The sequence below is a fragment of the Neolamprologus brichardi genome, chromosome 13 (genome assembly GCF_056152115.1).
Source record: "Neolamprologus brichardi isolate AB-2024 chromosome 13, ASM5615211v1, whole genome shotgun sequence".
In the NCBI taxonomy this organism is placed as follows: domain Eukaryota; kingdom Metazoa; phylum Chordata; class Actinopteri; order Cichliformes; family Cichlidae; genus Neolamprologus; species Neolamprologus brichardi.
The window spans coordinates 24985028-25006366 of NC_142116.1; the positions used below are offsets into that span (position 1 = coordinate 24985028).

The 21339-nt window shown below is 41.9% G+C and overlaps 1 protein-coding gene across 2 annotated transcripts; it reads right to left on the reverse strand.

The window, feature by feature from the left end:
- Positions 1 to 1536: 1536 nt before the first annotated feature.
- On the reverse strand, positions 1537 to 20694 carry btaf1 (B-TFIID TATA-box binding protein associated factor 1). Of its 2 annotated transcripts, none has more exons than XM_006799049.3 (38): positions 20297 to 20694; positions 18292 to 18415; positions 17050 to 17164; positions 16440 to 16583; positions 15631 to 15830; positions 14439 to 14572; positions 14152 to 14281; positions 14003 to 14071; positions 13801 to 13890; positions 13618 to 13713; positions 12943 to 13119; positions 12593 to 12733; positions 12335 to 12459; positions 11840 to 11960; positions 11574 to 11678; positions 11218 to 11367; positions 10468 to 10610; positions 10155 to 10329; positions 9838 to 10041; positions 9164 to 9584; positions 8826 to 9010; positions 8565 to 8721; positions 8185 to 8294; positions 7870 to 8071; positions 7586 to 7734; positions 7022 to 7174; positions 6394 to 6515; positions 5830 to 5997; positions 5609 to 5686; positions 5381 to 5510; positions 5139 to 5280; positions 4886 to 5016; positions 4636 to 4758; positions 4007 to 4159; positions 3587 to 3798; positions 3324 to 3483; positions 2881 to 3051; positions 1537 to 2724 (listed from the first exon to the last, which is right to left on the reverse strand). In XM_006799049.3, the coding sequence occupies exons 1-38, from the start codon at positions 20308 to 20310 to the stop codon at positions 2566 to 2568; spliced, it is 5583 nt and encodes a 1860-aa protein (XP_006799112.1). In that variant the 5' UTR covers positions 20311 to 20694; the 3' UTR covers positions 1537 to 2565. The 2 variants fall into 2 exon arrangements, with proteins under 2 accessions (XP_006799112.1, XP_087706488.1); XM_087850362.1 differs by having other exon boundaries at positions 12943 to 13115; positions 13614 to 13713.
- Positions 20695 to 21339: the final 645 nt, after the last annotated feature.

Here is a 21339-nt window from a genome sequence, read left to right on the forward strand (position 1 = left end):
GGGCCATTCCACCATTTCTCATTCCAGCTGGTTCTCTGGAGATCTCAGATAAGCACCCAGTCTCCTGGGCTGAAAAGGTGTAACTTTGTTTTAGGTGGAAGGGCTGCTGGTCTTTGTCCTTCCCCACGTTCCTGCAACATAACATCCACCCTTTTCATCCGCTGTGTGGGTGAATAGGTTTATCAGGATAGGGTGATCCTAAAGTAGGTGCAGTCTGCAGTGTCAGTCAAAGCTTTGTCTTCACAGCATGCTTAGGTGTCCACTGGCAGCAATATGAGCCAAAGCAGAATCAAATAATAGTAATAATAATAATCAAACAATCAAGTCACTATGATTAATGAACCTACTCTGAGCTGCTGAGTTTGTTTGGATGTTTTGGGAGGAGAAAGGTTGGAGAAATGTCTGTATTGATATGATCCACTAAGAAAAGAGACACATTTTTGGAAGTTCTGTCTGGTTGGCCTTTTTTTTTTTACCAGTTTATACTAATGCTTTTCACAATCCCTCTAAGTTAACTAGTCCCACAGTCCAATATTACTGAGCACCCTACCACCAAGTGTGTATACATCTCCTGCCCCCCCCCTGCCAGTTTCTTTGGCACTAAACCCCCCCCCCCAATGACAACATTTTATATTTGTTTAATCAAGTGTACGTAAAAAAGATCATGATTTGGATGCCAACCATTTTATATTTATATATCTACCATCTATATTTCTGTCTATGGATACGCGTTTCATGTTGATCTGGATAGCGTACCGTATTGTCCCTGCTGTTTCATGGGCGCTCCCTGGGTAGACGAGCACTGGAGGTCTCATGTTGTGATCTTATCACATGAAGAAATATGCTCCTTTCCCCCACAAAAAAAAAAAACATCCCACTGCTTTTAATGACTTTTAGTTTTAAAGTTTTTATTACCCGACTGGAGCACTGGTTCCACCTCTGTGAGGATTTGACGATTGTTGACTTGGACCTCAGTTGTCTTGATTATTTGCAGTATGACTGACTCAAAAACATGGAGCTCTAATGCTGCTACTGCTTACTACCGCTTCAGAGTTTGTTGCTCCAACCCCCCCCCAACATGAAAAATAAAAATCTGTCAATACTAACTTTCATTACGCTCTTTGGCCCTCGCAGTAACATTTAAAGGTCTGTGCTCTTGGGCCACTTACAAATTACACTGGAAAATGTAAAGGTCAAGTTGTGAGAATGAAAAACACATTGTAACGTTAGCTTAAAAGAAACAAAACATAGCATTTTTCACAGCCTCCTTCCTCTGATAAAATTCCCACTTTTCTGAGCACTTTTTGTACAAGATGTCTTTAGAAAGTTACAAATTAGCATCAGACAAATTAAATTTACCCACCGATCCATTTGAACCATGCTTTCCTGTGGAGTGGTAAATTTTCCATTTACCTAGGTTCAAATTAGACCAATGTGGAAATATGTTACATGTATTCACTTCCAGTTTTTATTTTCCCTGAATGTACAACCACACCATCTACTGGCCACTGACGTCCAAAGTCAAATACATAACTCAAAGGTTTGTAGAATTTATTACAATCCCAAGATCATAAACAAAAAGCAGCAATTAGACAATTATGTACAAGTCTATTCATTTTTTAAAAATACTTATGACAAGTTTCAGGTACGAGCCACAGCTTGGCCTCCTCAGTTCCATCTCTGTAAAGTTGCTTTGAAGCGCAGTGCTTTCCCAGGTCAGTCTCTTTACAGCACATGTGGAGAAGGTGGACACAGAATATAGTTTCTCAAACAGGGCCTCCTGATGACCACATTTTTTGTGAACAGACTCTTCCAAAGCATGGTCTGAAGAACGGGAGTCGTCTTGACATAACACGACCAGCTCCTGAGCTCAGCGTTGTGCTATAAAAAGCCAGTACTGTGTGACGGCATCCTGTGGCTTCTTGTTACGCTCTCCCTGTTTCCTTTTCTCTTACAAAAACATGTTTGTATCCATCAGGCAGAGAGGTGGGTATAGTGGTGCTTTAAGACTTTGTGAGAGGTGGTGGCGGTAGTAGAAGAGGGGCGCACATGAGGAAGGTGCATCTAGGTAGTAACATCTGAAGCAGTTAACACTGTTTACTCTGGCAATGTGATATGAGCAGAGGGTAGCAGGCTGTAAAAGTAGCGCCTGCTGCTGTAACTATAAATGATAACTTTACTTATGAAACACTTGAAAGAGTGGAAAAACGTTCCGCTACTGTAGACGACGTCTTTCACAGTTGTTACATCATCACATGGTTTTATTCTCTCAGGTTTGCAAAGGACCTGGGTAACTTACCTCATGAGAATAAGTTTGAGTGATGTTGCTGCATACCTATCGACTGTAGAACGACAACGATTCGGGTCTTTGGCTGTGGGTAAGTAATCGCAGTGGGAAATGTACTGAGAGTATTATCCTTCAGGGACTCCTTAAAGTTACTCTATTTAAGGTGGCGGTGTTAGGCATGTGGCTGCAGCACTAGGGGTCTCCTCGCGCTCTGACCGGGTCCTGCTCGGCCAGAGGGCGAGGCGCCTGATGGAGGCTGGGTGGACTTGCACACAGTGCTACTGCAGAGAGTGCATGAAGCTGTCCAGGTTGTACTCTGAATCGTACTGCTGCTGGTCCCACAGCTCTCCCAAGCTGTCCAGCACTGACTTCATGGAAGTCTTTCCTGAGGTTGATGATGACTGCTCGCCCTTCTCAGCCTTCTCACCTTTATCCTCCTGAAACACATTTACAGACAAGGGAGTTCAGCCAAACACAGGGGAAAGATGCGTGCATGTGTTAGTGGAGAACATAAAAATTTGACTGTTATTAGAAATCAGTAACAATAGTACAAACACTAGAGGACAGAGCTGCTCTCTACTTTGAGCTCTCACCTTGTCGAGTGTGAAGAGGTTGAGGAGCTGGTCTGTGCCCATGCTCTGCAGGCTGGCGTTCTCTTGGCTTATAACAGTGTTAGCGATGCTCATCTTGAACTTCTGCAGTCCCATGATCTTCTCCTCCAGCGTGCCTCGTGTGATCAGCCTGTACACGTTCACCACCCGTTTCTGCAAAAGACAAATGGAATGTATTAAATGCTTTCATGCCAATCTAATTTCAACCGCTTCTCTTTGCATCACTAGCTTTAGACAGCAGCAGCCTCTTGATACAATCCAAGGCTGATCCAATGTGAAACTAAAAGAAAGTCAATTCTTTGCGCGGGATTTGATTGTGCAATTTCAGTGTCAGAGGAAGTTTAAGAGTCATCAAAACAACCTGGACTGCCTAAATCTGTCTACACACTGATATTCTGCTGAGCAAGTGTGTTCAACAACAGTACCTGTCCTATCCTATGGGCACGGTCCATGGCCTGCAGGTCCCTCATTGGGTTCCAGTCATGCTCCACAAACACCACGGTATCTGCACCAGTCAGGTTCAAACCCAGACCACCAACATGGGTGGTCAGCAACAGCACATCTATTGATGGGTCATTGTTAAACCTGAGGCACAGAAAGAAGAAATCCTAGTCTTGCATTCATTTAGCAAACTCGCATTGAGCAGACTTCTGTGTTTGACAGTGAGCAACTGTACAGATGAGCTAACCTGGAAACTATAGAGTGACGTTGGCCGGCCTGCACGCTGCCATCCAGCCTCAGGTATGTGACGGTGGGCAGTCTGGGTTTCAGCAGGTCATGTTCAACGATATCCAGCATACTCTTCAGCTGACAGAAGATTAGCACACGATGCTGGGCCACCACTGCCTCAGTGGCCCCCTCTGATCCTCCACCACCACCGAGTCCGCAGTCCAACAGCAGCTGAGAGCAGAAACGTGTTAGAATGACTGAAGGCACGGGGCATCTTTGAAATCAGATACAAGTGAATGGTTGGATAACTGAATACAACAAACATCCTTATAGAATCTCTTCTTCCTACATATCTTTGTGTAAAATCAAAAAGTTATCAGGATCAAACACTTGGTCCACGGAGGACGTGAGAAAGAGGACCTGAAGTGTGATATCTCACCTGTTTGAGAGCAGATAGTTTTGGCGCGTGCTGAATGTCTCGCAAGCTTGAGTTCTGTCCTGCCAGCTGCTCAGTGACGCGTTTGTACTCTGGATGCTGAGGGGTCAAGACCAAGCTGGGGTGGTTACACAGCTTCCGCAGGTACTGCAGCGCCTTAAAGAATCAAGACACGAACCCAACTATTAACACGAGGAACCATCAGCAAAGGAAAGACGGTTAAAAACTCACATAAGGTTTTATAAGATGCAAATAATAAAAAACATTGATACAGATTTTAAGATGTCAGTCATCAGGAGGACAAATGAGGAAACCGTGTGACACTGACAAGCAAGAATTTCCTCACTGACGAGGCAAATCTCCAAATGTCAGATTTAAGAGTAAAAGGCAAAAGAGAGATTATAAGCCTACAGTTTTCATGAGCAGGCCACTGTTTTGTCTGTTTTATATTCTGCCATGGTGTGGAAAATATGTGTGGGGTATGCGGGCACCATATTCTGCTGCATGAATATTTAAAAAACATTTGCTTTTCTATTTACCAGAAAGGAACAATTCAAAGCTACACATTATGGTCAAGACAAACTTTCTTCACATATGAACCGCAAAGACCACATTTATCAAACCACACATACCTGGAAGACATGGCCTGTGGCCTTCAGCTTGGGCTTTTCCTCCTCCTCTGTAGAAGCTACAGAGATGCTATCATCCACACTGGCCTTGGCTCTAGACTTTGCAAAGTCTTCATACAGCTGAACCTGCAGGCAGTGACGAAGCCAAAATCAATAAAACTGTGCCACTAACAAGTTTTACCACCATGAATTCCAACCAAGACTTCGCAAACACACATTCCAACTACTGTTCATCATACTTATGGGTCAATACCTGTAGAGGGCTCAGGTTGCAGTAATAGTCCTGAATTATTTTAGGAGGAAGATCCTGGAGGACATCCTCCTTCATCCTCCTCAGAAGGAAGGGTAGTACCTGTCGATGTAGGGCCTCCATTGCCAGGACTCCTACATGGAGAAGGCAACATTAATGGTAGGCCATATTCAGTAAGAGTAACCAGACAGAATGAGAGAAAATCTAATATTCTGTCTGAAAAAACAAACAAACAAAAACTAGGGGGTTCACATACCTGCCTCCTGCTCCCTCGATGAGCTTTTGGCGTCTCGGCTGGCTAGGATTGGTTTACCGTAGCGTGCAGCAAACTGCCTTTCTGTTCCGAGGAAGCCCGGCATTAGGAAGTCGAACAACGACCAGAGCTCCAAGACATTATTCTGAAGTTAGAGCATTAAACATTATTCCACTCTGAGCTGCAGAAAACATGGAAAGAATGGAAATCTCCATTTCCTTTTCAGATCACAAAGGAAGCCTCACCTGAATGGGCGTTCCTGACAAAATGACTCGGAAGTTGGCAGCCAATTGTTTTATGGCTTTGGACAGTTTGGTTTTCCCATTCTTGATCACGTGACCCTCATCGAGGATACAGTAATTAAATTTTATATTTCTAGAAAAGTAAAAAGAAATAAAATCACTTTAAAATGCAGAACAGAAAACACAAAAACAAACAGAGAGGAAAAAAACCCCCTTTGGAGTAGCACTCACCTAAAAAAATCGATGTCATTTCGGACAACATCGTAAGAGGCTACTACAAGATTGTGTTTTTTCACTTGGTGTTGCAGCCTGAAAAGAAGTACATGTTTAGTTAGCTTCAAATAAATGCATTTATTTCTACCCACACACAAACTGTTCTTCCTCACTTATTCAATTTTACAAAAAAAGATGAGCATGAATCATTCTCCTGCAGTAAACTGACTAATCCTTACCGCATCCGCTCTGTAGGAGGCCCAGTGTAGTGCAACGGGTTGAGGTACTCTTTGGCGCAGAACTTGCCCACTTCGTCCACCCAGTGGCCAGTCAGCGTGGGAGGACACACCACCAGAGAGGGCAGGGGGCTGCAGTCTGCTGCTTTAGTCTTGGCATATTCCTGTGCCCTGAAGCGCGCACACACACACACACACAGCAGACTGAGTCACAATTTGTAACACAGCGCTTCAAACATGAGACTGGATCAGAGTTTTAAAGGTCAAAGATCAAAGGCAGATTTAAGAATGCACCGAGCCTGGACAGACCACCGCTGGTATTCAAGCTGTCAAACCATATTCTGTCTTTTGTTGGGCAATAAGGCATGTGGACGAGTAATACCTATAAAAATTATTCTCGTGGAGGTTACTCGTGTCTTGTCTGCATTTAAACCACATTAAAAATGGGCGTAAAACAACTCACACTTATCAAGCCTCTGACAATGACTGCATAGAGTAGCATACCACTGTTTAAACAGATAATATATTTGTGCACGTACTCCATCTCTGTAACAGTGCTGTTAGTACCTGAGGTAGTGATCGCCTGCCAGAATGCAGATGGACTGCAGCGTCTTGCCGAGACCCATGTCGTCACACAGGATCCCATGCAGCTTGTATTTGTTCAGGAATGCTAACCAGTTCACTCCATCCTGCAAGATTAAACACCCACGCTCAAATATCACAACACTGAATATCAATGTTTCACTGGTTAATTTTACTAACGATTAGACAAAAGTCATGAAAACAATCTCTTCAGTGACACCCATCAGTTTCAGTGCCTATGAGTCAGTTACAGTAGTGATGCTGAGGATGTGGCAGCGATTTCAGCAGCATTTCAAACAGGATGTCTTCACTTCTGTATTACAGAGATAGATTTGGTCTCAGCAGAGCTGCTAGAAGCCAGTTCAAAGAAGAGCCAGCACATTTACTTAACCTCCATTTGACTGCTTTAAAATTTACTGTAAAGTAAACCATTTGTTGTCAGCATCTCTATCTATGTTGCCAGCCTGCCGCATTTAAGGGAACCTCACTCTTTAATGTGGCAGAAATACGGTCACACTGGAGGTGATGAGACAGCTCAAGCACTAAAATGTTCCAGAAGTTGTTTGTGTGTCAAAATATCCACAGGGTGGGCATCCTTAAACGTGACACAAACCTGCTGGTACTTCCGGAGCTCTGCTTTAATGGGCACCGGGATTTTGTAGTTCTCCAACTTTCTGCCATCTAGCAGCTGCTCCAGGAAGTGACGTTCTCTCGCTTTCTGCCGGATCAGGTCAGCAGACATGGCAGGAGGGTCTGGTATACCTGCCTGGTAGAAAAGAGGAAAATACATTACTCAGAGTCCAAACCAGAGGTGTCAAACATAAGGTTTGGGGGCCAAAATTGGCCCAGCAAAGACTCCAATCCTGTCCACTGTACAGCTGTGGAAAATGTAAAGGTAGGTATAAATTCTGGACTTTCATAAGTTTTACAGCTTTCTTACTGATCAGGATTCATGGCAACAGATTTACTAAAGTACTATTTCTCAGCAGAAATCTTGAGATGTAATGATGCAATTGTACTTCTTTTTATAATATACAGCTACCCCAGGAATCAAGTTTGTACTTAAACGTCTATACCCTGTATGTAGGTCACAGTGTAAAAGGAGTTTGACATCCCTGATGTAAACATTAAATAATGATTAAAACTGCACTTTAGCCTGCTGTCTTGGTGCTCGTACCTCTAGTGGCAGCAGGCGGATGAGTGTAGCAAAGCACTGTGTGGCCATGAAACGAATGCTGTCGCTGGGGTCGCTCATACGGCCTAGCACTGGTACTACCAGCAGCACGATGTAGGGCACAATGTCCACATCCAGCTGCTCCATGACACCTGCAGGAGTCTTGGTCAAGGACAGTAAAATACAGCACAGGAATGCACTAAATAAAGGCACGAATAAATCAGTTCTAGAGTGCTCTTATATCAGAAAGGTAAAAAAAACTGAAAGGTAATGTCACTGAAAGATACAGGCTAAAGCCTCGATGGCGCCTTCTTGTTTGGTGCAGTCATCAATAGCAGCTAACCAGGGTAATACACACTCAAGGAAACTGTTCATGGTCTCCAGTGTGGCTATCTTGCTAAGCACACCAACACAGCGTGCTGCCATGTGACGTACTGCTGTGTATGGGTGCTGGAGGCAGGTGAACAAATGGGGCAGGTGTTCCAATAACTACAGGAAACAAAAAAAAGTCCAACAATCTCCATAAGATGTAACTGATTCCAAATCCATGATAATCATAAAAAAATGATCAAAGTAAATCAGTCAAAAAGGATCAAACGTACCAAAGGCTTGAGTTCGGCAGCCATGGCTCCTGCCATGACTTCCAGTACTTGTAGAGAGTTGACCAATTCCTGAGCTGCAGCGTCGCCCCTCTCCAGCTGGGCCTGCCTATCTACAACACATGAAACACAATGATTCAGAGTAACAGCTCTAAAAACATGGAAGGATATAGAGAATCGGTTCGGTGAAATGAGGCCTTTCATCCCACTGATCACTGACTCGTGAGACTCTATACAGCTTTTAGTTTCTAGGATATCTACAATTAAATCTAAAATAGCACAGTTTATGTTCCTAAGTGACAGTTACGGGCCTATATTGGTGAAAATCAAGGTGACGATATTTTCACCAGTGTCTATCCAAGATCAAAATCTGATCAACATACCAATGCACTGATTTTCTGTTGCCACTGACGTCAGTGGTCCCACCGTATTCTCCCAAAGGTATGGCAGAGACTTTGTGAGGTCTGCACCAAAGTGCCGTGCAATAGTTGTTAGGGCGAACTCTGCACCTCGTCTCTGAATAAGAAATGGCTTCCTACTCTGAAATGAAATGATGGAAAAAACAGACCAAGAACAGTAAAGACAACATGGCGTTGTTGGTTTTAAGCTCAATGTGTTGAAAATGTACTTTAGTTCTTCTGTACCTCATCATTCTCTGAGCTGATGGTGCTGCCAGGAGGAAGCTCTGTGGTTGGGTTTTTTGGGGCTTTAGGAGCTGGACCCCTCTTACTGGTAATGGCAAACGCAGCTCTTTGGTGGCGATACAGAGTGATGATACCTCGAGATTTATTGACCATGTGATGCATGCCGTCTTTCTCCAAGCCACCCCCTGAAAGCATGACAATTAAGAAAACCATCAGTGTTAACACATGATTTTTATATTTACTAGTCAAACCTTTTAAAACATCACTGAAACCCCAAATTTAAAATCCTGTTTGTAGCTGACAGACTGAAAATAGAGCCAAGCTTCAAAAGGTCTCACCTTTGGCATTTTCCTGTGTCAGAGGTACGGGGCAAGCAGATGAGGGCGTGGTTGCAGAGTCCACACAGGCTGAGGCACAGAGGTTTTTGATGATCTTAGGGTTGGGGCATGGCGAGCGTCCGGCACACTGTTGAAGCAGCTTGGCTATAAAAGAGGCAGCATAACCTTGGATCAGGGTGTTCTCCTCCCTCTTGATGGCCTCCATCAGAGGCCTGACCAGTGGGTTCAGTTTGTCGGGGAGCACCTGCAGGTTAATCACGGCACAGGCTGCGATCATGTGCACGCGCAGATGCAGCTGCTGCCATTCTGTGCTGGTCTCCATCACAGTCGCTTGAGCCTGCTGTCGTTTGCTGTCCAGGGCTGGCCACTGTTTGGACTTTACATTAAACCCTGCTGTTGACTCTGCAAAGATGGTGGTTACCTAGGGAACAAGCAGGAGGGGGATAAAGGGTGTGATTGAAAAGGGTCTGATGTGTTACAGAGTGCAATATCCATTAACCTTCGAAGCCAAGAATTGTTACAGTTTTTGATCAAAAATCATTCATGGTTTTGTTGAGACACCATACCTAGATTACAAACATGCTGCAAAATCCCAATAAAGATCACGGTGCTTCACCAATCTGATAATCGTGTGTCAAAAGTTTATCAGTGCACATGTGTGTGTACTGACTTACCAGCTCACTGGCTTGATCAATGGTGAAAACGTTACAATTGAGGCGGTCCTTGAGGTCTATGTTGGCATCAGCAAGCAGTGCAATCAGCTGTTTGCACTCATTCTGCATGCGTGTGAAGGGGATGGCAATCTCATCATAATACAGCTGCTCAGACAGAATGGCCAGAAGACGAGGCAGCACGGTGGATGACACCAACTGACAATCCTGAAAAGATACGAGAGAAAACCTTTCAGCTTCTGAAAGCCCGATTCTGCTTTGCTGCCAAGTCAATAAATCTTATTTAACAAAAAAAAAAAATCTCAACAGCTGAATTTTACCTTCTGCAGTGCAGCCCAGTCACAAAGCACTAATGCCACTGCGATTCGCTGCAGGGCAGACTTGGAGTTGAGATGGAAGAGCAATAGCTGAGCCAAAGATTCTGCTGGTCTGATCTCCTGGGATGCAGCATTGAGTTGAGGGTCACAAATACACCGACACAAAGCCCCCAGCAATCTGGATTACACAGGTACAAAGAGAGCAGTCAGTGCAAACGCAACCTTGATCACTTAGTCAGCAATTCCAGTTATTTCTTAAGAGTTAAAGATCGTTAAGTTAAAGACTTTTCTTCCCAATATAACTATGAAAACTTACTTGGCAGCCATAAGTCGAGCACGGACTACTACATAGTCCCTCGTAACTGGGTCATCTGTCACCGTCTCTGCACCCGCTATATATTCCTGAACAGTTTCCTTCGCCTGACTGCTTGCTTGACGTCCCTTTGTGCCACATTTATCCTGTTTGAACAACATGATATTAGTTAAAGTTTGTTTTATTTCAGAAGATGCCAAATCTACATGTTTGACGTGGTTTTAATTTAAGAGTGGAAAGACACCACCTGTAGACATTTGTCTCCTTCTTTTAACACTATTAATTCATTACATGCAAAGCAAACCTGTCCATCCCAAGTTCTTTTTATTGTTCCTCAGTTCCACCACACCTCGTTAAACCGGCATTTAAGCCACTTGGTGGGTGGGTGCACGCTTCTGTGTGCCAGTGCATCCTCTGTCTCTTATTTCCTCCTCCAGACGGTTAAGGTTTAAGCTCCACTGGCTCAAAAATGCAGAACATGGCTGTAAGACTCTTATTGTCTGCCAGTCTGTAACCTAGCAACCACAGCAAGGTGCACTGACTTGTGTGATAGGGAATCTGTATTATTTGCATGAGCCCATTGATAAAAATAGAAGTGGAAACACTGAACCATTCCAAATTATGTCATGCTGACCTTTTGTTTAAATGTATCATATTAATTCCTGTCACTGTAAAATTGCTCCTTCCTACTTCTAAAACAAAAGATACGCTGAAAATAAAAGTTTTTATGTGTATAAAGATAAAGTATACAACCTTGGAGCGGGCTTTTACTTCCAGCAACATGTTCAGGTCTATTGGAATGTGGGAAGCTTGCATCATGAGACAGAGCCAGGCACCCATCCATGGACAGCTGGCTGCTACCACATACTGTTGGGGGGCCTGAGACAGCAGCTCCATCCACACCTGCACATAAAAGACGCAGATTAACAATACAAAAAATCAAAAGTCTCCCATACGTGCTATCCAAGTATAAAAAATAAATAAATGAACATTTACAATAAAAATCGACAATACAGCATCGTCTGTATCGTTCCAGCTGTGTTTTATAACCAAAGTTGGACAGAGTTTGTCATTTAACCCAAAGTAGTTAGGTGAGTCATGTAACAAACCTTTAGGATCAGTTCAAGGATTTCCTCATTGCTCTCTAGTATGCAAGACTGGAAGATATGCCGCAGCATATCTTGTAGGATGGGATTTATCCATGCTGCACAGCTCTGGAAAAGCAAAACCACAAAAACGCCACCTTATTATTAGGGATGCAATTCAGTTTAAAGCTGGATTAAGAGCTAAAAAAAACAAAAGAAATATTTTGCTCATATTTTTGTAAATACATGTAGATGGATGTACTATCCGATTATTATTGTTAGATCTTTACCTGGTCAGCTTTAGACAGTAGTGTGTAAAGCGTTTCCAGTGCTGCTCGCCTTACTGATGATATAGTGTGTCTCAAGAATGGCCATACCCGAGGAACCAGAACAGTTAGTGACTGCTGCATGCTGGGATGAGAAAATAAAAAAGGGTCATAGCTAAAGAGTTGGCGCTCGTCTAATTTTGTGCTTGTGGTTCTGTGGGGTGTATTGTCTGTTTGTGCCCTTTTATGAAAAATTAGGTCATTTAAAAAGCGTTGTGAGTTGGCTTTCACCCCAAGTTACAAATAATGTCAGGTCACTGACAAAATTCTATGACAGCACTTAATGCTCTAATGAAGACACCCTGCAAAAGCTGTGTATGGTTTGGGGTCAAGGTTTCAAATATGGAATCGCTGGAACCAATTTCTGGTATTGTGAGTCTCCTATTATTCAATAAATCAACAGTATTTTTTGATATATTACTTTATTAGTCTCTTTTTTTGCATAAGCTTGAAACTGACCTGCATTGTCGAACCTGTGGATAGGTTAGCAGCGAGGACAGCAAAGTCATAATACTATTGGTGGAAGCAGTCAGATCGTCCAGGTCTAAAAGTGCATCCCATAGTGTGTTCACTATGAAGGGTACCTGAGAGACATTATGTTTTCAGACTGAATTAAGCAACAAGGACAGCAGAAAGTTTAACTACTAACAGAATGCACATTTCACCAAAGTTCAAGCTGAACTGAAAACTGAAATTGAAACTGGTTTTGTTTCACACCTTATTGGGCAGTAGCTGCACCAAGCCTCTGACCACAGGGATGAGGGCTGCAGCTGCCACGGCCCTGACATCGTCATCCAAGTCCTGTAGGCCGTCTGTGATCGCAGGGAGCACACGGGGAAGTAAAACAGCAATCAAGTCCTTTGACACAAAAGAGAAGATGAAAATCAGCATGTGTGTGTACGACATCAGAAAGTGAGATAACAACGAGAACATATGCGTCCAGTCTGAAACACCTCCTGTTCCCCACAATTCACATTCATGGCCACAAGCTACTCGAATCAAATACAATGTCAAATCTTGCTATTCTTATTCAAAGCTCATCATATGCACAGTGAGAGAGGGTGTACCTGACGAACAGCCAAGGTATACTTGATCCCCAGCAGGCCTCCATGACGCACCTCCCACTGGTCCTCTTTCAGCAGCTTCAGTAGGACATCTACCGTCCTCGAAACACCAGATTCATTCATGTGGCGAAGGGCCACTCCCAGTGTCTGAGCACACGTCTCCCTAACAGGAGCCACTACCTGTCAAAAGGAAGAGGGCAAGATTGTGATAGAAAGAGTTAAATCAAAGCCAAAGACACAGATTGAGCTGAGTGACACACATCTGACAAACATAAGTCCAAACATAAGTAAAAAGTTTGACTTCCTTCTACAGGCTAAACATGGTAACACACTGTCACAATCAGACCTCAATTCCCTGCATCTGTGAAGTCCTAGTTTATGCTAAATTAATAATTTACCGAGAATTTACTTTAATTTCTTTGAAAACAGTGATTTTGGAAGGAATTTTATAAAGAAATGTATCACCCAATCAAAAAAAAAAATGCTTATTATATACATGTGTCACACTTAAAAAACCCAGTAACCTTTAGCATTGTCCCTACACAGCCTGCATATTCCTGGAATGGAGATTGCTGAACCTTTCAGTAAGGGACGTAAGGGAATGTACAAAGAAGTGGAAAAACTCTAGGACAAATATGTCCAAAAAACATTTGTGGATAAACAAACAAACAAACCTACCTCATCAGATACAAAATCGCCAAAGCGGTCCAAAGCAAAGACACACAGCAGCCGGATGACCACGTCTTCGATCCATTCCTGATGCTGCCGTAACATCTGCATCAAAATATCAGTACAGTCTGGGTCATGTCTGATTCTCACTCAGCTGTTAAAAAAAAGCCTGAAGATGTGGTTGAGACCTACCTGTTCTGCAGTGCTTCCCACCACCTTCCCTCCCTCAGCACCATGGGACTTGAGGATTTCTCTAAGACCGGTGCCTGCACCATGACGAACCTGAGAAACAAAAATGAAATAAAATAACACACACGTGGTTATTCTTTGAGCCCACTCTACCCCCTCTCATTCAACTTACATTATTAAGTGAAAATAAGTATTGTGTTTTTACCTCCCACGAGGGATTGAAGAGGTCATTGCAAAGCTCCTCACAGAAGCTCTCCAGAGGCCACTCGTTCGTCTTAGGAGAAAACAATAACGCATCAGCTATCTGACACTGTCATCTATAACAGCTTCACCGACTTGTTTCTGATTGCTTACCTCCTCTAATAGACTGGAGTTATCTGGAACGTTGTCGACTAGGATCTTGTGCTCTGTTGCTGGTTGCTCAGTGACTACGTTGGTGGTTTTTCTTCGTTTCTCCTCAGGTTCACCTTCAAAACTGTCGTTACTAAAGGTTAAAGACAAATGAGAGTCACAGGATATGATAACTCTCGAATCTTAAAAAACTGTAAGTACGCTGACAAAAAAACCATGTAAAATACAACACATGCACTCTTCCAAACATACAATTTTAATTAGAATCCAGAATATATAGATAGTCCTACCTCTTTTCATTAGGATCCATGTCTCTGGATCTTTGCTTTGCTACCAACTTGGCCATCCTCTTAGCCTTATTTTTCTGACGACTGCTCATGCCTGGTCGGAACTCTGAGTCGATCAACTCAGCTGCCTGAATGGTCTAAAAAAAAAAACAAAAGAGTGGTGTTAATTAAGAAATTCCTCCTCTAGTGAATCTCAAAGTGGGGATACTGTTTCAAGAAAACTTTCCAATTATAATAAACAGCAACTCTAAGCTGACAGCTGTTGAGTATGTGTTTCCACAGGCCCCGCTCGTTTAGAGACTTATTCCTCATGAAGAACGAAAAACAAGACAGAACATCTTCAACCGGTGTTTAACTCGCCAACGAGGGAGAGCTTTGGTCAGAACCAGGTGGTGGAGCATAATGCTCATCACCTGTCTCTAGCCCAAATCCTTCAAAGAGCAGCTCTCCTTGCAGCTATTTATTGACAAACTGTTACAATACACATCAGAGCACAAGCACCTCCCACTGTAAACCCCCCAATGGTTCTAAGACAAGGCACTGTGTGTGTGTGTTCCTGCTCACCAAAAGGATCATAAAAGCAGGAAGCGTACAACACAAGAAACAGATCTTTCAGATACAATGTATCTACAATAAAACCCACGTCAGCCTCACCCAGCACCAAATTGGCTGGAGAGGTGGTCAGAGACAAAGGAATGTCTTTGATTCTATAGTTTGAACTAAGACTTTACAAATTTAAGAAACACAATGAAAACATTCAACAATTTGACTTAACGACAGCATTCCCTCTGCCTATTCACGCACAAACCATTTTAATTTCCTCATCCTGTGCTTGACTTTCTGCAAACAAGTGTTCCAGCAAATGAAGAACCATAGTGACAGTTTCAACAACTGGGAGCTGCCACAAATATTGATGAGGCAGAAATAAAAAAAGATGAAGAATCTACTCTATTGCTATGTCGTGCATACTCACAGGAAGTGTGCAGAACTTCACAAAAAGGGCCCACATGATCCATGTTTTTAATACTGCAGTGCAACAGGTGTAGTTATAAACTGCAATAGCATCTTTTAAGCCTAAAAAGTTCTGGTTACACTGAGAGGTACGTTTAGGACTTTCCTTTGACAATTCATTAAACTTATAGAGACAAAATGTGTGCTAACATATGGTGACTCGAGAGGTCCGAGTGAGACTCACCAAGTGGTTTCCGGAGCTGGATCCAGCTGTGGCTTTGCTTCCGTGTGCTCTGAGGGCATTGGGTTGACAGGTATAGTCCAGGTCCTCGTCGTTGAACAGCTCCTCTGTGTTCATCCCAATAGCGGCACCCATATCTAGACCCAACTTCTTCTGAAGAAGCTTTCTCTGGCATGCAAGACGTTCTTTGGGGTCCATCTCACCTGAGAACAAATGACAGGAAGTTGGCCGGAAACTTTAGAAACTTTGGCTCAAATTGCATGTAGGCGACAAAAAAACCCCCAAACAAACAAAAGATTTACGTTGGGGCCACATTAAATAAACGACAGACAGCATTATGAATGGTCTGGAATGTCATACTGAACTTGTTAAATTTAGTAAACAGAAAAATGGGACCAAGAATGAGAAGTCAAATGAGGCCAAAGGGAAACGACATTACGTGTGTTACGACATACACAGGAACTTCAAATTCAAATGACCACCAAAAGATAACAACGAACAACTTTCTCCTTTCAAACTGTATTCAAATTTGTAACGAAGCAGTCTTACTGGTCAGGTTTGACCGGCATTTGTCCGAACACATTTCAACCTGTTACAATGGTCTTTGTTTTAAATCAAAAACGTATTAGATAATGTCTTTCCTCAATGGAAAAAAAACAAGTGGGAAAATACAGATTTAAAATCTTCCACTTTGGTAAATGCCACATACGATCAGACAAGAGGCCGTGCAGGTTCAGAAGTGTGCATGGGAGAGGGTGTAACAGCATAGATGTTATTGCAGCTGAACTAATATTTGAAGAGTCACTACAAACCAGTTTTGTCATCCTGCAGCTCAAACTCGGCCCCAGCAGATCCCAGCAGAGACGCCCCGTGTTTCAGCAGGCGTGAGATGTCAAAGTGGTAGAAACTCAACCGGTCGCAAGATGTTTCTTCTGGAGACAGGTCTTCACAGGACTCTTTACAGAACAAACACAAAGTTTTATAATATTAAATTGTCATTTCAAATGGTGCAGCCAAGTGAAAATGAAAGGGAAGGTGCAATATTCAAATTGTAGGTAAATTAGCACAGAGCATATAACACAGAGGAGGTTATAACTCGCAAAAACAAAAAGACAATGATGCAACATTTCACTATTTTACAAAAAATATTAATTAGGTGAAACTAAACAGACAAAAAGGCATCAATTTGGGGCATGGACACCTACTTTAGGCATCTTTTCCAGTCCACAACAGAGGGCATCATGTGTTAAACCAGTATGTATTCAATTACACCCTTAAGCACCTAATAATTAGTACGTAAGTTTTCACACAAAACAGTCACTTTATGAACTGATATGATCACTTCACAAAAACAAATGATTATTGTGATGCATATACCTCCAACTCATCACTTAAACATCACTAAAAAGCACAAACGCTCACCTTCTTTAGGCTTTGGAGCCGGTTTCCATTCAGGAATATTCTTCACAATGGCCTCTACAGCTTGGCCTGCTGCTATACGGGTGTCCCAATTGGGACTCCTTAGATAGGTCAAGACCTTATAAATGACAGAAAAGAGCTTGCATTGACTCTTTGTACAATTGGCTGCAAACAGAAAGTTTTAACAGGTACAGCCAAAGAGGTGTACCCAAGATAGCCATATTTTAAGACAGCTGCTGACAAAAACAAAAACATATAGAGTCTGATCTTGTGATGCACAGGAATTACTTGTACATAATCTGACATTGTTATTTGAAAATTTGCCCATGTTTAAATTGAGCATTCATCACTGCAACTTAATGTATACCTGATTGTAAACTGTGATAAGAGAAAAGCGCCCCATTTAAACCCCATACAATCTCACAAAGCTCAAGACTACAAGATTGTTCTTTATACAATAATGAAGCTCAGCTCATTAATCTGGTTGGAAACACAGACGCCTTAAGACAGGGGTGTCAAACTCAAATACACAGTGGGCCAAAATTCAAAACTGGAACAAAGTCGCGGGCTAACATTAATATTTATTGAAATATATTTATTCCTCCAGATATAAGAATGAATCTTTTCTTATGGACTCAAACACGTTTTGCTGAAAAACTGAATATGGAACAAGCAAAGCTTAATACTAAACAACATATATATTAGCTGTATAATACCAGTAGGCCAGCTCTAATAGTAATTTGGTATGGCTTCGTGGGCCAAATGTAATTAGGCTGCGGGCCAAATTTGGCCCGCGGGCCAGAGTTTGACACCTATGCCTTAAGACATTATTAATATTTCACACATCTGAGTGTGAGAGCACTTATTTGCACTTATGTTTAGAAAAACAAACAGACGACATTCTGATACTGTTGGGTTTTCTTTCTCTTTAAGTCCCAACTTGAAGCTGAGAAAAAGTTCACCAGCAACTACACAAAAACAGTTGCAGTCTGCATTACCAACTCTATTTGGATGGCAAACATGCAAAGCAAATATGGCGTTAAGTCACCAGAAGCATTGCACTACTACAGACAACTTAAAAATATTGTTCTCCTTTTGCAAGAAATTCTCAAAATATTTGTCATATATGTACACCTTACAGCTATGAAGGTCTGTACACATAAATATACACAGAAAAATATTTTTTTCTGCTCGATAGCCTGTGACAACCCTCACAGCTAATCACAATTATATGAAAATACACACCTTTGATAAGAGGTTATTAAGCTCATGTGGGTGGAGTTTAACCACTTCTCCAAGCTGCTGGGCTGCTGCTTTCCTGGTTACTGGTGTGGTTCCAGTGTCGAGCAGGATAAATAATCGGTCAAGTCTAAAGACAGGTTACAAGAAGCACACACGCACACAAGGAAAACAAATCAAGGTTGAAAGTAGTCAGTAGAACATCAGCGTGGACCTTCTTGACAGCCACTGTCCAGTCAGCAAATTACACAATGTTTAACAGTGGCAGCAGGACATTCACCTGTTGGGTCACGTAATGTTCAAAGATGATGTAATGAAGATTTAAGATACTGAAAGCATTTTTTCCTAAGAATGAAACTCTCAATGTTAACCATTCATATAATAAGATAAGATAAGATAACCTTTATTAGTCCCACATGTGGGAAATTTGTTTTGTCACAGCAGGAAGTGGACAGTGCAAAGGTTATAAAGCAAAAATTAGAATACATAAGAATAAATACAGTACACGACTGTACAGAATAGAATAAAATAAAATACTATATACAGTAGAATAAAATAGAATAAAATATACAATAAGAAAAAATAGAATACAAATGCTATATACAACTGAGTAAAAATACAACGATGATAATTGGAGTTAATTTAAAATTAATTAATTAAATCTGCATCATCCTGGAATTTTACGATCAGTCCATCAGTTTTTGATGCTCTACGGTGCAAATAATTAAAGATGTAAACTAATTAAAAGAGTCACTATTTTATTTTCTTGGCTTTGCACCCAAGTAACCTGCCTAATGATTCCAGTCTTTCACCAAGGTCATTAGCAGTCTATTAATAAAGTGAAGTGGATTAGGGATGTGCAGATATCCCTTCAGGTTCTACAAACACTTAATCTGGACAAGAGATGAACACACACTAATATACACACAACACGTGGACTCGACAAGAATTTTAGAAATTCTGTTTACAACAAGAATATTTGGAAGAAATCAACCGTCTCTAAAAATCAGTATTAAAATTTGGACTATCATCAAAGTGTGACTGTTTAGGTTTCTAATATTAACATAACTGGTTAAATATTATAGAAGTAGCTAGCCATTGTTGGAGTCGTTTACTTTCAGAACTTTAACAATACAGCATTTGCTTTGGAATGCAATGGGCTTTTCTTTTGTGTTTTTTAAAATCTTTCAGATGTGGGTGTGTGATTTTCATGATTCACTCTGTGTAATGAACTCTGAAGGCAGAGGAGGTATGAAGGATGCCCCCCCTTTTTTTACCCTTCTGTGTGCACTGTTCCTATGTGACCCCTGTTTAGTGTGCTGTTATGAAAACTAAACTAGCCCCTGAAACACACTTGAGTCAAAATTATCCCTGCCATCTCTGTGTTTTGTTACAATGCAAAGGCATGAACTGGAGCACTTAAGAAGTTTCATAAAGGATCTTCTTGATCTATAGGGAAAACCTGCTGGGCTGGATCAGAAAACTGGACTTACATTACATCAGCTACACAGGAGCCGTGAAGTCTTCAGTACCAGAGAAACAACATAACAACAAACCCTCAACAAACTATAGGTGGACTACACCTGAGTGTATTTACGGTTGACTTACAGGTGCAACTGTTCCGGACACTGACATTAACTGGTTGTGCATGCAGAGGCGGCTAGCCAGTGGTGGCATCTCTTGTTTGCGAAGCAGCTTTCCTGACACAACTCCACAGCAACGTTAATTAACCTGTACTTAACACCGGCATCAGCAGAGTGTTTCAGAGCACCGGGATGTATTTTAATGTCGCACCTGAAAGTGAACACGAGCCCAAACTTACGTTAACACTTCGAGGGCTATCACAAGAGGTTACCAATTCACACTGTAACATTACACTTGCTAACGTTTGTCAGGCGTCGCCATGCCATTCTCTTCCTAATCAAAAGCTAGCGGGTATTAGCAAGCCCGCTAGCTAATAGCTAAAAAAAAACTGGGATAGATAAACAGAGCTACTACAGACGTATCTTACCTCGATACAGCCATGGTCAGTTATTTTGGACACTTCAGCGTCCTACATCCAACAGGCACCCGACAACTTGAAACTTTTCTTGCTACGCTGTTTCCAGTGCGACAGATAACAGCAGACAGAGTCATTAGCTAGCTAGCAGCTACCGCTAGCCAGCCGAGGCCCCAACAGTGTGCTTCTGTCTACCAAAGAGAGCGAGTTCACAACCAATTCATGTCTTCAAAGTTGCCCCGGTCGTCTCTCTGCTGTCTTCTTCCACAAAATATCGCCAAGTACCATTAACATAAAGCCCAGTTCACCCCTCAGAACTCTTCGCAGATAAATATTTTAACCTGATAAGATTTAAAGAGTTATTTTGTTGCACGTTGAGGACGACCCAGAAGACTGTTTTTATATGAGGAGCCATCTTGCATTTATTCCTTCCTCCATAGCAGGCGGAGGCTGATTGGTTACAAGGGTCGGAGAGAGCCAATCAAAACACGCGTTAAAAGAGGAAACGAATCGAAAGGGAAAAAACACCCGAAAATAATACTTTTTCCTTCAGATGTGTCTATACATTGTTGCACCTTATATTGCTATAGTTATTTTTTTTTTATCCTATATGTCAGCAGCTTATATCATATTAACATATTAACAGCAGAATATGTGTCATAGTTATATCATTGATTGAATTTGCATCTAGCATAAAATCATTTAAGATGGATTTTTTTTTTTTTTAATTTTCCAGTGTATTTCCACAGAAATTGCAGACATTTCTCTCAGTCGTGATGATTCAACGTCTCAACTGAGCTTGAGCTGACCATGGTCCTGAAAGGTTCATGTTCTCTGTTTCTTGCTTTTCTTGTGTCTTCTTCCTTATAGAAGCATGAAGAAACACTAAAGGGAGCTAAAACACAAACACTTTACGTCCAAGGTAGCTGTTCTCATGAATACAAGCAAAAAAGTGGCGACTATCATTTCTCAGTATGTCTTTAAATGACACCTTTCATAGCCTTTAATTCTGTCAAAAGTGTGATTATTCAGTATTCATGTGGTGTAGCCTCTAT

Excerpts from the sequence above, each read along its gene's own strand:
- btaf1 (XM_006799049.3), bottom strand. Across the intron at positions 11,961-12,334 it reads CCACAGGTTCGACAATGCAG|CATGCAGCAGTCACTAACTG; the intron begins GTCAGTTTCAAG and ends TTCTCATCCCAG. Across the intron at positions 4,160-4,635 it reads CCACAGGCCATGTCTTCCAG|GCGCTGCAGTACCTGCGGAA; the intron begins GTATGTGTGGTT and ends TGATTCTTTAAG.